Genomic DNA, 14103 nt, shown 5'->3' on the forward strand with positions numbered 1-14103 from the left:
ATGTACTTCTGCTTATAAAGGTCTGGTGCCTGTATTGTGCACATCTGGATGGAGATGGAGCGCAGAAGTGGATATTTTACAACTTCTCAAACTTAGAATAAAAGCTTATTATTAATGATAGCACACAGTTTTACTTCCAACGTGTCCTATTTGTTTTTATTATGTTTACCTTGTGTTATTGTTGGGCATTTTATCCCATTTTATTTGGACCTGAATGATTTTTGTGCTTCCTTTCAGTCCTGAAATGTCTTAACCCTCCTTCAACCATAGCTTTTTGTAACTTTGTTTTGAAAAGTGCTGTATAAATAAAGTTGATTATAATTATTAATATCTGCTCTCCTATTGAAGTATAATAGTGTGGGGGCTCAGTTTTTGAGCAGGGGAGCTGATCTGTGAGCTCTAACAGCTTTAATGAGTGGGACTTTCATTCATAATTTATCAGCTGTGAGTCTGGCTCTGAACTGTGCTTGTGGCTTTAGACTAATTAAACTAATTAAACCTGGCTTGTAGCTGGAAACGTTAACAAGATTTCACAGACACCAGCACACATGAAAAGGAGCTATTCTTTCTTTTTTTGTTGCATAAGTACAATGATAAGTGATAGAAGATATATAGACATAACTGAAAGTCTATCAGTATTTTGGGCTGAAGCGCCTGTACCTAACAGCATGGCTGCACTCACATACCAGGAGAAGGCCTGCTAGCTGAGATACAGCACAGGTACTAACACAGTTACTCTGTTCTTTCACAGCATTACTGTGCTTCTACTGGAGGCCAAAGCAGCACCAGCCTCCAGCAGGATCTTCTCAGAGAGCCCAGCAACTGATGCTCATGGTTAGAGCTGGGTACCAGCGCTACAGGACGCTGCAGGACGCCACAGCACAGTCATATACACGTCTGTTTCCACTGTGCCATACAGCAGTGGAGAAAGCAAAAGTGGAAATATCACAGTGTAAAAATACTCTGTCACAAGTAAAAGTACTGTATTTAAAATGTTAAGTAAAAGTATGAATATCACAATATACTATATATATTGCTATAAATAAAGTACCAGCAGTACCAGTACTCGTCCTCCAGAATGGCCCGTGTCCCAGTAACGTCTCTGATACTGGATCATAGTGACTAATTACTGTGTCCATCACTTTAATGCTGCAGCTGGTAAAGGTGGAGCTGATGGTAACTACCTTATATACTTATACTGGGAAGTACTTTCCATCCTGCTGGGTAGCTGGTGGATTTCCTACTGGGATCAATAGAGTCTGATGGTTCTACTGGGTTTGGTTTGATTCATCTGATTCCGGAAAAGACCTGAAGTTATCAGGTACATGTAGTGCAGTAAAAAGTACACAGTTTGTCTCTGACATGGAGTGAAGTCACAGGATGAAGGAGCAGGACGTGGAAGTACTCAAGTTAAGTAGAGATACCTCACAACTGTTCCTAAGTGCAGCACTTGAGAAAATGTACTTAGTTACTTTCCACCACTGGTGCCACACTTGGTTTAAAGGTGTTTCTCAAACAATGCACACACAGAACTGGGACAGAAAACAGCTAACGCTGTTGCACAAGTTCAAATCTATGCTCCTGGAATAGCATGTATGAAATGATGCTCTTTCTTCAAAACAGCTGATTCTACACTGTGAGAAAACAGGTGGAGCTCCGTCTTGGGATGCAGAACATTTTCCACTCATTAGTTTTTCAGTTTGAGCAGTTTAGTTCAAGCCAAGCAGTCTCTGAGACAGAGGTGAAGCCAATGCAGAAGTGTTAAACCCTGCAGTTCCTCGAAAGGCCACTAGAGGCTGAATCCAAAAGAGAGTCAGTCCCCACAGGCTCCTGTATTAAAATTCCCCAACTTTGCAGGAGAAATAAACATATTTACAGCCTGGTAATGGTTTGCATCTCTATAACTAGTTTCCACTTCCATGACAACTGTACAGGGGGTGAATTTTTATATAACTTACCTTTTTAAGTTATATTGAGGCTTAAGTATTATGCTTAATTAAAGGCGTGGTCACTTGGAGTGACAGGCCGCAGGGGCCCGCCACAGGTGTCTGGCTGCTGCAGTGGGAAGGACAAAAAGAAATGGCTCCATTTGATTAGATAAGTGACAGTAATCTTAAATGAATGAAATAAAATTTCTAAAATTGTGCTGATTTGTTGCTTTGTGTGTAGCTAGCTAGTTAGCACAAAGTTATCGTAAACAATAAACACTGACACATTCATGTGGATGAAAGTAGCTGTAAAAGTGCATTATTAAAAACAACATCAGCTATATATTGGAATAAATGTACTACTGTGTGTAACAACGTTTGGTTATTGTGCCACCAGGTGAAACTCTATTTGAATCTAAGTGATGTCTCCCTAAAACCAACAAGATGTTACTGTGTAGAGGATGAGCCGCTCCTCTATTTAGAAGTGGAGGTTCACATCACACTTAACAAGTGGATAGGCCACCTGCGCATCTCCAAAGGCCAGATCATAGATCTGACTGCAGCCTGTCAGTTTATATGATGGACATTCCTAAATCAGTGCTTTAAATCAACCCCCCACACTCAGCAAATCTAGAGCTGGGTATTTTTCCAGCACCAAATCTGTGCACACTGCACACAGAGTGGGTGGTCAGTTGGAGCCCAGCAAATTGTATTTGTCCAAGGGTCCAGTATCAGGTTGACACAACTATGATTTTGTACACACTCCCAAAATAAGCTGAAAGTTTGATTAAGCTTAAGAAAATCTGTTCTTCCTGTCATCTCACTTTATTGTTTGTGTTAAATCACTTTACTGTGTGTTCTTTGAGTTGAACATGTTTTCTGTTGTTTTTGACAACCAAACGAAACGTTGACCTTTTGTCTGCAGGTGTCTAAATCAGAATAAGCCTGGTTTTATGCATCAATATTTAACATTTCACTGTATGAGATGCGGCAGCTATGTCACTGCACCGATGCTTAGTCCTACTCAAGATAAAAATTTGAATGTAGCCGATGAAAGGTTTTTCATTTTAGTACATTTTGCCAACTTTCCCAGGACTCAGAGGGTTTGATGAGGACTTGGTTTCTTGGTTACCTTCTGGTCTATGATGGAGCACGCCACCTCCCGGACCTGACTGAGGCTGAGGTCTGCGGCGTCGAGCAGCACAGGCTCCCTGCTCAGACCGATCTGGATGTGGAAGGAGATCACACCGCCACCTCCTCCTCCTCCACCAGCACCACCTCCTCCCCCGGTGCCGGTATTGGTGTTGTTTGTCCCCCCTGAGAACGGGAGCAGGCTGGGCGCACGGATCAGCGGAGGCGCACTCATATGAACCTTTTCCCTGGTGTCTTCCAACCTTGCACGGAAACAATTTGCAGTCACGATGAGGAGAAATGACCGCACGGAGATCGAACAGGGAAATTAAACGGCAGAGCGGGAGGCGAACAGTCCAGATGGAGCAGCCCGAGGACGGATGTAAGCCGCGGACAGGTGTGGGATGCTCGGACGCACGGAACTCTCTAAAGCGTCCGAAAAGCGCAAAAAGAAGAGTTTCGGACAGAAACGACGAGTGATTAACTACAAGACACCTGAGAAAAACACAGAAGAGCTGTGAGAAGACGAACAGAGGAAGGCTGTTAACGCAGAGGGAGTTAGAAGAGCCATAACGACTACATGACTGGACTGGAGAGTAGCGTGGAAAGCGGTGATGCGGGTGACAGAGCCGTGGACGTCAACAGTGGCTGGAGAGGAGGAGGAGGGAGGAGAGGAGAGAGGGAAGCCTCCTGGACTGATGGATGGATGATTGATGGAGAGATGTAGCTTGGCAGAGTTGCTTTCATTTAGAAAGTGAGTCTCACTTTCGTTGCTCTTGAGTAAACTGTTCCTGGTAATAAACAGCAGAGTTTCAAGAGGGAGAAGTTCTGGGTTGATTTGTTTAAATTAATAAATCCATCAACTTTTCTAAAATCAACATTAAAAATACTTGGCTTAAAAATGACCCTCTTAAATACAAAACATCTGGAGGGGAACAACTGGAGTGATTTATTTAAAGGAAGCTGCTTCACTGAGCAAATTCCTCGAACTGTCTCAGTTTCTGATCATTAGCACCACGTTACACCAGTATTGTTTTCTAAGAAACAGTAAGAAACTTAGAAAAGGACAACACATAGCCTGAAACAAAGTACTGCTGTTGTATTCCCCAAAAAATATTACATTTTATTTATTGATTTTGTTGGTCCAAGTCAATCTAAGATCTATAAAATCTAGTCTAAACCAGTCTAAAGAAATATCTCCCAAATGTCGTGGAAGCTACGGCCCTGAACCGGGCGGACAGGAAAGTGAGGACTGATGAAATAAACAAACAAACATTTGGAAACAAAAACGGAAGAAAACAGGTGAGGCGGCACGTTGAGGGTGAAATTTAGAGAACGGATGGACCAACAATAATAAGACATTTCTGCTGATGAGGACTCATTTTTTAATGGTCTGGTTTAGACATGGAGAGAAAGAAGGCTGCCGAAAAACATCCTCCACATCTGTGATGAGGCCGATGAAGCTGTGTCTCCAGCAGGTCGAATCTGGCCCTGCTCCTGATCTCTGCTTCGCCCACAGGTCTGCTCTTTCGCCAGTTATCACTCTACCTACAGTTGATGACGCACACACCTGCTGAATCTGAGATTCCTCAGAGCGGCGCCGCTCCTCGGCTAAACACAGACTGAGAGCGGTGTGCTGGTTGCTAGGAGACACACACAAAAACACACAGAGATGTATACACAGAGACACACTTGTGCCAACCCTCCTACGCTTCAACCTTGCCTCCATTTACTTATTTAGTACTAAGGCCGATGCCGAGGTGGTGGCATATGGTGTGTGTGTCTTTCTGTGGAAGCAGTTTGGTTTGAAAGCATCACTGTGAGGACACTGTGGCCAGTCCTCACAGCTTCACAGGGCTGTTTGTGGGTTTCAGGTTGGGGTTCGGGCCTAGTTTCCACACAGGCACACTAGAAGACCTCATGGCGACTTCCTGACACCAGGAGCTCCCTTGTTGGTTGCATTTGGCTGAACAACATAACGCACTGAAAAAATGAGCGTTCAGCGTCAGGCGCGTGCTCGGTCGGCGCCTGCAGTGCATTGACATGTTGGGGTGCCTATAGACGGTTGCTAAGCTAAAGATTTGCACACTGTTATAGGCACTTATGCCATATTTTCTTGGATTTTGTGTTCTGGCTGCTAAATTGAATGAGAAGTGAGACCCCATTCAGTTCAGTGGAACAGTGTGTAGGTTAGCAGTGGGAACAGGGAGCATGTATGGGGGGGTAAGAACAGTGTAAATGGGCTAACAAGACTGACTGAACCAGAATGAACCCCAGAAAGACAACAGATGTTTCTGACAGTCCACATACTGACTGGTTTGATGACAGATTTCATTTTGCCGCTGCTGAAGACTTATACAGAGTCTCCTAGTTTTCTCAATACATCCTTTGTTCTCTGTAGTGCAGCAGCAGCATCTTGACGTCCAGCATCATGGTTTGATGTGCAGCACAGTGTCAAAATGTCACTCCTGTCTTTATAAAATAAAAAAGTTGTAATTTAGTGACCCAGGCTTTGTTCTTTAAATCCAGAGAATCACATGCTTCAGTGCAGTTTCAGGTGTTTGTATAAGTCTCAGCGCGTCGGCCTCAGGGTGAATCCAGGTGCTGTGACATATGAACCTGGAGGAAGTGATTTGCTCCAGAAAGAGAGAGATCAGATTTTAGTCAGACTGAGAGGATGTGATGTCCACCAGTAATCCCATCACAAGACCTCCTACCAGTGTGAGGTCTAATAATATTCCTGATCCAGCTTTTGCTGTAGATACAAAGCTCCGAGCTCTTCGTGTACAGACAGCGCTGCCGTCTTGCTTCCTCTCAGCTTTCGCTTGCAGTGATTCACTGAGCCAGGGTTCAGCTCCCTGTGGATCCACTCAGGCTGAAGATGTTCTGTGTAGTAATCGTCTGTATTTATAGAGCCGTGTGTTATAACAGTACGATGATGATGAGTCAGAGCAGATGATGCTTTGGCTGTGAACTTCATGACGGGAGAACTTTATTTGTCAGCAGCAAAGATAGAGCTCACACCGGAAACAAGGCAGCACCGGTGCTTTGTGCTCCGGTGACTCAAACCACCTGCATTTATTGGTTGTGTTGGACACAGCTTTATGCTGTTTGGGTGCCACAAAGCCTTGTGTTTTGCCGCCACTTGTAACTACAAGATGGCTAAGGTAAGGTAGGATGTACAGGAAGAACAGCAAGAAGAACTGGGCTTTGATTCCCAATGTTACATTTCTGCTCCAGTGAACAGAATGTGTACGATCAACATTTAATGAGGCGGTGAACCTGGCAGAAGGAAAGCAAACAGTCTCTCAGGAAACTGTTTCTCCTGCTGCACATAAGTGAACAGACACCGGCCACATTGGGAGACGTCCGCAAGTCTTTTATCCCGCAGCACAGTTCATTGAAAATGTAAATAAATGTCACCCAGATGATAAAATACCTCACTACAGTAGGCCACTGGTGAAGCAAACCTGGGTTTGGGGAGGAGGAGAACACGACTGGCAGCCATTTCATTTGCTATGAAGACAAGGCAAATGTTTATATTTCCTAATCTTGTCTGCTACCAGCTGTGCTCACCACCTCTCCAGCTGCTCCATCTTTCTTTCACCCAATCAGATTGCTTGACATGCATTAGTCTGCATGTACATTTCCATGTTTCTTCACAGAAACATAAAGCAGATTAAGTAGGAGAATTGCCTTGCCATTACAACACGACTTTTAGTGAGACAGAGATCCGTCACAGATGTGATTTAGATTTGTCTGTGCATCGTCATGAAATCTTAAAAAAAACAGCCTTTTTTTTACAGGAAGCTGGAGGATGTGTGATGTAGTGAATCCTGTGTCCTTGGTCACTACGTGAAATATATGTTACCATAGTTAATTCAGTAGAGTGAACTTCTATCTGATGACACGTCATGTTGAAACAGAAAATGCAGGTAAATGGGCAGAGCAATGCAGTAAAGCAGAAAATGAGGAGACTTACGGGCATCCACAGCCAGGAGGAGGTAGCAGGAGGCAAAGCCAGGAAAGGTGAGGGATCATACATGGGCAGACAGGCAGTCCGGGCACAGGCTAAAGTCCAGAGGAGGAAGCAGAATTAGTCATATAATCCAAAGCAGGCGGGAAACAATGGGAAGGAGAAAGGGATGATGTGGGGAGGAGTGAAGGTCTGGTACAGGAGAGGCTGATGAGCAAAGTGGAAACAGGTGAGGAGGAAATCAGGTGTCCAGGTGACCAACGAATGTCCGGGGACATCTGGTGGCTGGAGGGGAGATGACTGGGGGACATCCAGCCTGCACAGGGCTGAGACATGGACCATGACAGTGTCTTCAGCTCTTCAAAGCTCAGCAATGTCAGGGCAGTTTGCAGTTGGCCAGTGGCACAGATTCGTGTTTCAGGGTTGAACCTGCACAACGTCTCAGGAAGCAATCCACAGAGTCTGAGACGCCATCACTGTAATGTTGGTGTGACTAAACAGCAGATAAGCTCATGTCGTCCAGGGTAAAACCATGACAACGGTGTTCCAACGCGTCTCGTCCCAGCAGTCAGCGCTGGGTTCTTTTAACCATGAATTCAGTCTTTCTTACCTTATTCAAGTAGTTTTAATTCCCTGAACTCAGCAGCAGTCACATGAAGCGAGGCACTGACCAAAGGGAGCACCATCAGGTTTGAGTTGTGGTGGATGAAGGTGGATGTCATCTGAAGGCAGTCCCTGCTTTTGTTCAACAAAGGATGTTCATGAGCACGTCTCCTATCTGAGTCTGTCTCACATCGGCCGTGGGGCGGTTTGCGGTCCACTGGAGGAATCTCTGCAACTGAATCAGTTTGAGGTGAGTCAGCAGTCGAACAGTCTGCTCCCAGGAAATCCTCTCACTCGGAGCCTGACAGCATGAAAATAACTTCACACTGCCAAGAGCATACTGCAGCCACATCATGGTTAAAGACGAGAGCACACAAGAGGGACTGAGGGTGAAACTACTAATGAGACAAGTTGGACTGGGTCTGTCCCAGTTTGGGTCGGTTGGTTGACAGTCAGCAGATAATATCCTATCCTGCGTGAATCTGAAGTCTTCAGAATTCATCGCTGCCGGTCGTTCTCAAAAAGATGCCTTTAAACATGTCTGGTATTAGTAACAGACGCCAGCGAGCGACCAGCTTTCTGTGCAGGATCTCTTTCTTTCTTTTTTTGGCCTTTTCAGCACAAATGTCCCGGCACAGAAACAGCAACAACCAGTCACTACCAACCGGTGATTCACAGTGTTGTGTAGTGTCTTCCCACTGTCACAAACTGGTTCAGGAAACGTGACAAGAAGGGAGTCCACACAAAGATTCATATAAACAGAGTTTCTTAAAAGTGAAGTCATAGCAAAGGGAAAGCGGAGGAAGATGGTGCAGGGTGGATGTCAGCAGCTGACAGCCCTGATGAGGCTACGCGGGACAACCTCCCAGACAGTGGGAGGGCCGTCACATGAACCCTACACTCCCTGACGGCTAAAAAAGTCTGTGCAAGTTAGTTAAAACTATCGTTATGTGTGGTTTGTCCAGTCTTTAGCTTTTAGGCTTCAGCTTTGTCCCAAGCTTAAGTCAGCCAGACAATATGCCAGGGCCTACCGAACTGCTTTAATATTTTATTAAAAACAAACCTTCCTAAAATCTTTTACATCGCTTTAGCCATGGCAGCATTCACAACACATGTGACACAGAACAGATGTCTCAGCCCAAAAGCATAGAGTTGACCGCCCTGATTTAATGATGACCGATGTAGTAACTGGTGGCGGTGTGATGCATACGATGCTGTAAGGTCTGAACATACAAGCAGGACGAAATGTTAGTACTCAGTCAGACACTGATGGGTTTTCAGGCCAGCCAGGGGCGTCTCATCAGACCTGGACAGATGCAGCAGTGAAACAGGCTTCCACTCATAGTGCAAGCTGTCACCGAGGGATCACGGAGCAGGGACCTGCCACAGAGCAGCCAGCAAGCACAGCTTCTGGCTTTGGTTTGGGTTTCACGCTTTCAGGTAAGGGCGGTGGTCAGCTTTACTTCTTTAAATGATCAAAGATGCTTGGTCCAGCTGTTGGCTCAGTGGGTCCAGGCCTCGTTCATCGGCTGTCCACTCAGCTCAAACAGGCAGTTTAAAAAGAAAATGGAAGTGGGAAAGTGGTGGAAGATGCAGCTGCGACAGGAGGGCAAAGTGTGCACCTAGTGTCGTTGGCACCACTGTTGTAAACACAGGATCCTTCTTTAGTTGGTTTGAAACCTTTCTGCTTTTGCTCAGAGGCTTCAGGGCAACTTCTGTAATGTCACTACTCACAACAGGCACGATACTCCCATCTGAAAATCTCTGACACAAATCATAAGGTTATTATCACTGTGTGTGTGCGTCGCAGCTTCTGGAGCAGTAAATACAGCCGATGAGATTATAGGTCGGACAGTAAATGAACCTGTTGCCATGGAGATCCTTGTAATAACAACAGGGTTTGTGTAGGTGTGTGTGATGAGGGTTAATGATGTATTAGTGGAGGTGATTGTTATCCTGTCAGGGCTGCATTTCCTTCAAATGTCTCTCTGCAACTCACTCAACATCTGTGTCACTGGGGAATTTCAGTCAGGTGATCATCAACTGAGAGGAACAGCCAATCAGCTGATCAGCCAGATGATTTGCAGAATCAGCACTGAGTCAAACAACTGCTGATCTGGCGGATCGGGCTGTCGTATCAGTCACAGCCAAAAAGAACAGCTGATCAGATACTAAAAATGAATGAGCCAGACAGTCAACGGGTAATTGATCAGCCACTATAAAAAATAACAAGTGGGCCAAAAGTAGCTGCACAGCCAAACACGTAATCTGTGACTCAAACGGCTCATACGACACCTGATCAGATAGTCAACCAACTGACCAGCAGTCAGTCAACGTAGCAGTCGGCTGGTTTGTCAGCCAGCCTGCCAGTCAACCAATGAGTCTGTCCAGTCTTTCAGATTTACCACAGTAGCAGCTTTCAGCAGTGCAAGAGATCAGGACACTGAACTGTGTCACAGTGTGAACCGCAGTGTGACGCTGACAGCTCGGAGCAGACACACTTTGAGCTCTCTCGGTCCATCTGTGAGTCCAGGAACTCCGCAGGACCTGAACCCAGCAGCTCTGCTGAGGACCACGGTGTGAAGACGCGTCGACAGAGTCACAACCACGAGCCACACAGCAGAGACACTGAAGAGGCACCGGACCACATGGAGTGACACTGATGGAGTCGTGAGAATCGGCCGGAGAGTTAGCTCTGATATGAGCCAGAGGAAAACCAGAAATCAATAAGTGTTTGTTCTACCTGCCACACCCTGGCTCAGGGGAGGACAAAGAAGGAGAATCACAATGTTAGATCAGCTAATGGTGGTTTTCAGACACTTTCAGCATTCTGTGGGGAAAACGTGACGAGTGCTGCCCCACAACTACGCTGTGTTGTCCATCATCAGAAAGTCACAGTGGCTAAAGTCAACAGCACTCTACAGCACATACCATGTAGAATAACAGCAAACATCTAGCAAACCTATCCTGTGGCAGGCCCCACCGCTGTACACCCCCTCTCTGATACTGTCAACCCAACACAACTTGCAGCCGTGAACTAAAAACAGAACAAACAAACCAGTTTCCCGGTGTGTGTACAATCCATAGTGCAGTCCAGCTCTGGTTTCCTGAGTCCACACAGGCGCCTCAGGTCACAGGCCTGCCTCACTGGGTTTTGGGTGCCTGGACTGTGTAGGCACCTCCACCTTGTGTTTTGGTTCATGCATGAGCAACAGTGCAAAATGGAGCTGAAGACACATTTTCCACCACAGCAGCAGTAACAGCCAGAGCACCGCTTGTACTGGTTGTTGTGGGTCCACAGAAATAGGGCCGAAGCTCCAGTGTGAATGCAGCACACGCTGCAATGGAAACACATTTAAAATGAATCAAATACGCTCAGTGACAAAACACAGTTAGACGGTCTGTGAAATAAATCACCTCAGTAAAATCTTTCATTGTCAAACATTTGACTTTTCACATGAAGGTGGCTCCTGTTTCTCCTCAGGCAGGGTGGGGGCGGGGAGCATCGATGCAGTGAGCATGCTCAGAATGATCAGACTTTCTGCAACACCTCAACACACACACACACACACACACACACACACACACCACTGTGACAACATCAACACACACTGTTCATTCACACTCATACTTCACTAAAGCTGAACACGCACCCTTCACGCACACAGACAGATTTGACACCCACCACCCGTCGTTACATTTTTACAGCCCCCCCTCCCCCCATGGGTGCTATTCCCGTCACTGCGGGGTGTGTGAGATGCGGCAAAGTGCTAAAAAGCCGCCGTCTCTTCCCAGTAAACTTGGTGTTGTTGTTGTATGTTGTTGTGCAAATGTTTTGAGGGGAAATTTGCCGACGCTGGCGCACGGCGAGATACAACAGTAGTCAGAGGGCAGCGGTGGGAGGGGCTGGAACACGCCAAGGGGAACTGCAACGTGTCAGTCTGCAGGCCACAGGTCACGCCTCCCGCATGTTACAGTTTGTCTTAATTACTTTCACATTCTCTGAAATTGTAGCTCGCTCTTACAAAACATTAGAAACACAGACACAAACACGTGGCATTATTATTGAGACGCCATGTGTGTGTTTTTCTGGTCACAGAAAAATGTTCTGATTGTTGTCGTCACGTCAGGACCTACTGCTTCAGCTAATAACACCTAGACTGTTCCCCTCAGTCAGGAGAGCATCACGTTCCAGGCAGCTTGAGCTCATCACAAACACAATTCACAGATATTTCTACAAGCAAACACACCTGGATACATGAAGAAGCAGAGAGCAGGTGACTACAACTCCCAAGGTGCATGTCACTAACAGCCCTCCAGTCAAAGATAAGATGGACTTCTTCACTAAATGAGGAACCTCAGTGGTGGTGTAAGTGTACGCCCATTTCCAAACACAAGTGATGAATCTGATTCTGATTCTGAATGAGTGTAATGTTCAAGCACAGAACTGTGTAGCTGAGAAATGAGGCCTCAGGTGGAGCGTGGTCTGGGTGATGCTATGACATGTGACCTGGCCTTCGCTCTGTCCCTGACAAATGTGATGTAGGGCTGAGGATGCTCTGCGCTGTAAAAATATAATGTTTCAACTTCAGGCAGCCTTAAAATTTGACATCAAGACAAAAAACATCTTTTAACACAGCAACATGATACCTTCATTAAATATTGTAAGACACTGAACCCCAGGTTGCTCCTGCTGATCATCGCTGTGTGAGTTGGGTGAACATTTTGGGTTCACTGACATGTGCTCTACACTCTAAGGACCAACCGGTTTCCCGTTTATTTGATTTAAATATCTTAATTTATTGAACATTTTTTCATGGTTTTTATTATTATGGAAAGAACCAACTGTAACTTAACACGTATTAAAGACAAACAGTAAGTTTCCATCATAGATGCTTTCTTCAAAGTACAAAACAGAAGAGGTTAAACTTCAAACAAAGCATGCTGGGAAGTCTGCTCGTTGCTTCTTTATAAACCTAATAACATGGTTTGAGACAGACTAGAATATCTAAGGTGAATTAGCTTGAAAACATACAACTTACATTATTATTTATGTTATATTAATTAAAAAATACTTCATTCCACAAATTTCCTGTTTGATGATTTAGAAGAAAATAATTTATCAAGTATTTTTACTCATAATACAAAACATATAAACCACGATAGCCACACCGACGGTCGCTTACACTTTTCAAAATAAAGGTTCAAATGAATTTATCCTTCAGTAATTAGATTTAATTATCACACTTATTAGGCTGATTTACACTGATGTTAACAGGAGGGTATAAGAACGATGCCCACCCACAGTGTAGTAAGGCAGTACGTTCCTTCAGGTACAAAACAATGTACTTACCAGAAATCAGTTTTTCTCTTCCAGCTCAGACAGACAGCAGATCAGAATCTGTGCGTTTGTCTTCACTTGTTATTTTTAAAGTACATTATCGAGTCGGTAACAAAAGGCCTCCTCAGGAGAAACAACATTTTTCACACAACATGTTCCACCACAACACTGCGGAATAAATTAGCAGACAGTCTTTATTTAATCATCCCAGAGACTGTTGCCTCTCTGTGCTGTCGCTGCATCATCACATCCCCCGAGCTGCGCTCTACAAGGTGACGGGATACGGCTGCTCCAACGTCACCTGCTGTTTACCAGATACTCTGGAATAACAGCTTCAGAGATGCTCTTTACTGTTTTTAACAACTAATCAGTTATTGGCAAAGTGAAAACTGTTTATACTTCCAGTGTTAACAAAGCAACAGTTTCCTCATTTTCATGTGTTCGTGAACTCTGGACTCTGGAATGTCGCCATGGCCACTTTTCAGACCAAAATGATAAAACAATTGAACGAAAATGACTGTTAGTGGTACAAGTTTACCCACTGAGAGCGGAGACCAGTCTTAAGAGGTAAAGCTCCAGCAACACGTGTAGTGGAAAGAACCGACAGCGTTGAGCTTGTGGCCTTCTCCAGGCTCCAAGTGAAACACAGAGCGAAGAGAAAACAAAAGGTCACTGCCAAAGTTTAAGAATCAACAACCAAACCAATCAACCAGTCATAGTCCCACACACGTCAGCCAATAGGGGGCTCATACCCAGGCGGGTGGGGACACCTGTCCGCTATGGTCATGTGACTGTAGGCCAGTCGCATGACCATAGCAGACAGGAAAAAGGTTTCTGATCTGACTCAGGTGACCACAGTGAGAGGATGTGCAAATATGGAGCAGAAAACTAGTTAAACAAATAGCTGTGGGTCCAAAGCACCAAACACACCAGACGCTCTTTGTCTCTTTGTGTTTCTACTGAGTCTTACTGATTCTTCAGTGATCTCTGTTAAGGCGAGTCCACAGTACCTGACAGTACCAAAGACATCTGCTCCACTCTGACCTGCAGCAACAGCAGCATACCGCTGACATATTACTGCATCACCAATTATAATACAATAATACAAAATATACAAGGATTTA

General features: G+C 45.1%; 1 protein-coding gene across 1 annotated transcript in view; it reads right to left on the reverse strand.

Annotated features, from left to right (window-relative positions):
* prkd1 (protein kinase D1) overlaps positions 1 to 5485 on the reverse strand; it is a 48268-nt gene extending 42783 nt beyond the window's left edge. The window contains exon 1 of the mRNA XM_020611530.1: positions 3061 to 5485. Within this exon, the coding sequence (XP_020467186.1) occupies positions 3061 to 3294 (234 nt within the window). The 5' untranslated portion in view covers positions 3295 to 5485. The remainder of the gene's footprint in view (positions 1 to 3060) is intronic.
* Between the last annotated feature and the right edge of the window lie 8618 nt (positions 5486 to 14103).

This window comes from Monopterus albus, unplaced genomic scaffold (assembly GCF_001952655.1).
Source record: "Monopterus albus unplaced genomic scaffold, M_albus_1.0 scaffold115.1, whole genome shotgun sequence".
In the NCBI taxonomy this organism is placed as follows: domain Eukaryota; kingdom Metazoa; phylum Chordata; class Actinopteri; order Synbranchiformes; family Synbranchidae; genus Monopterus; species Monopterus albus.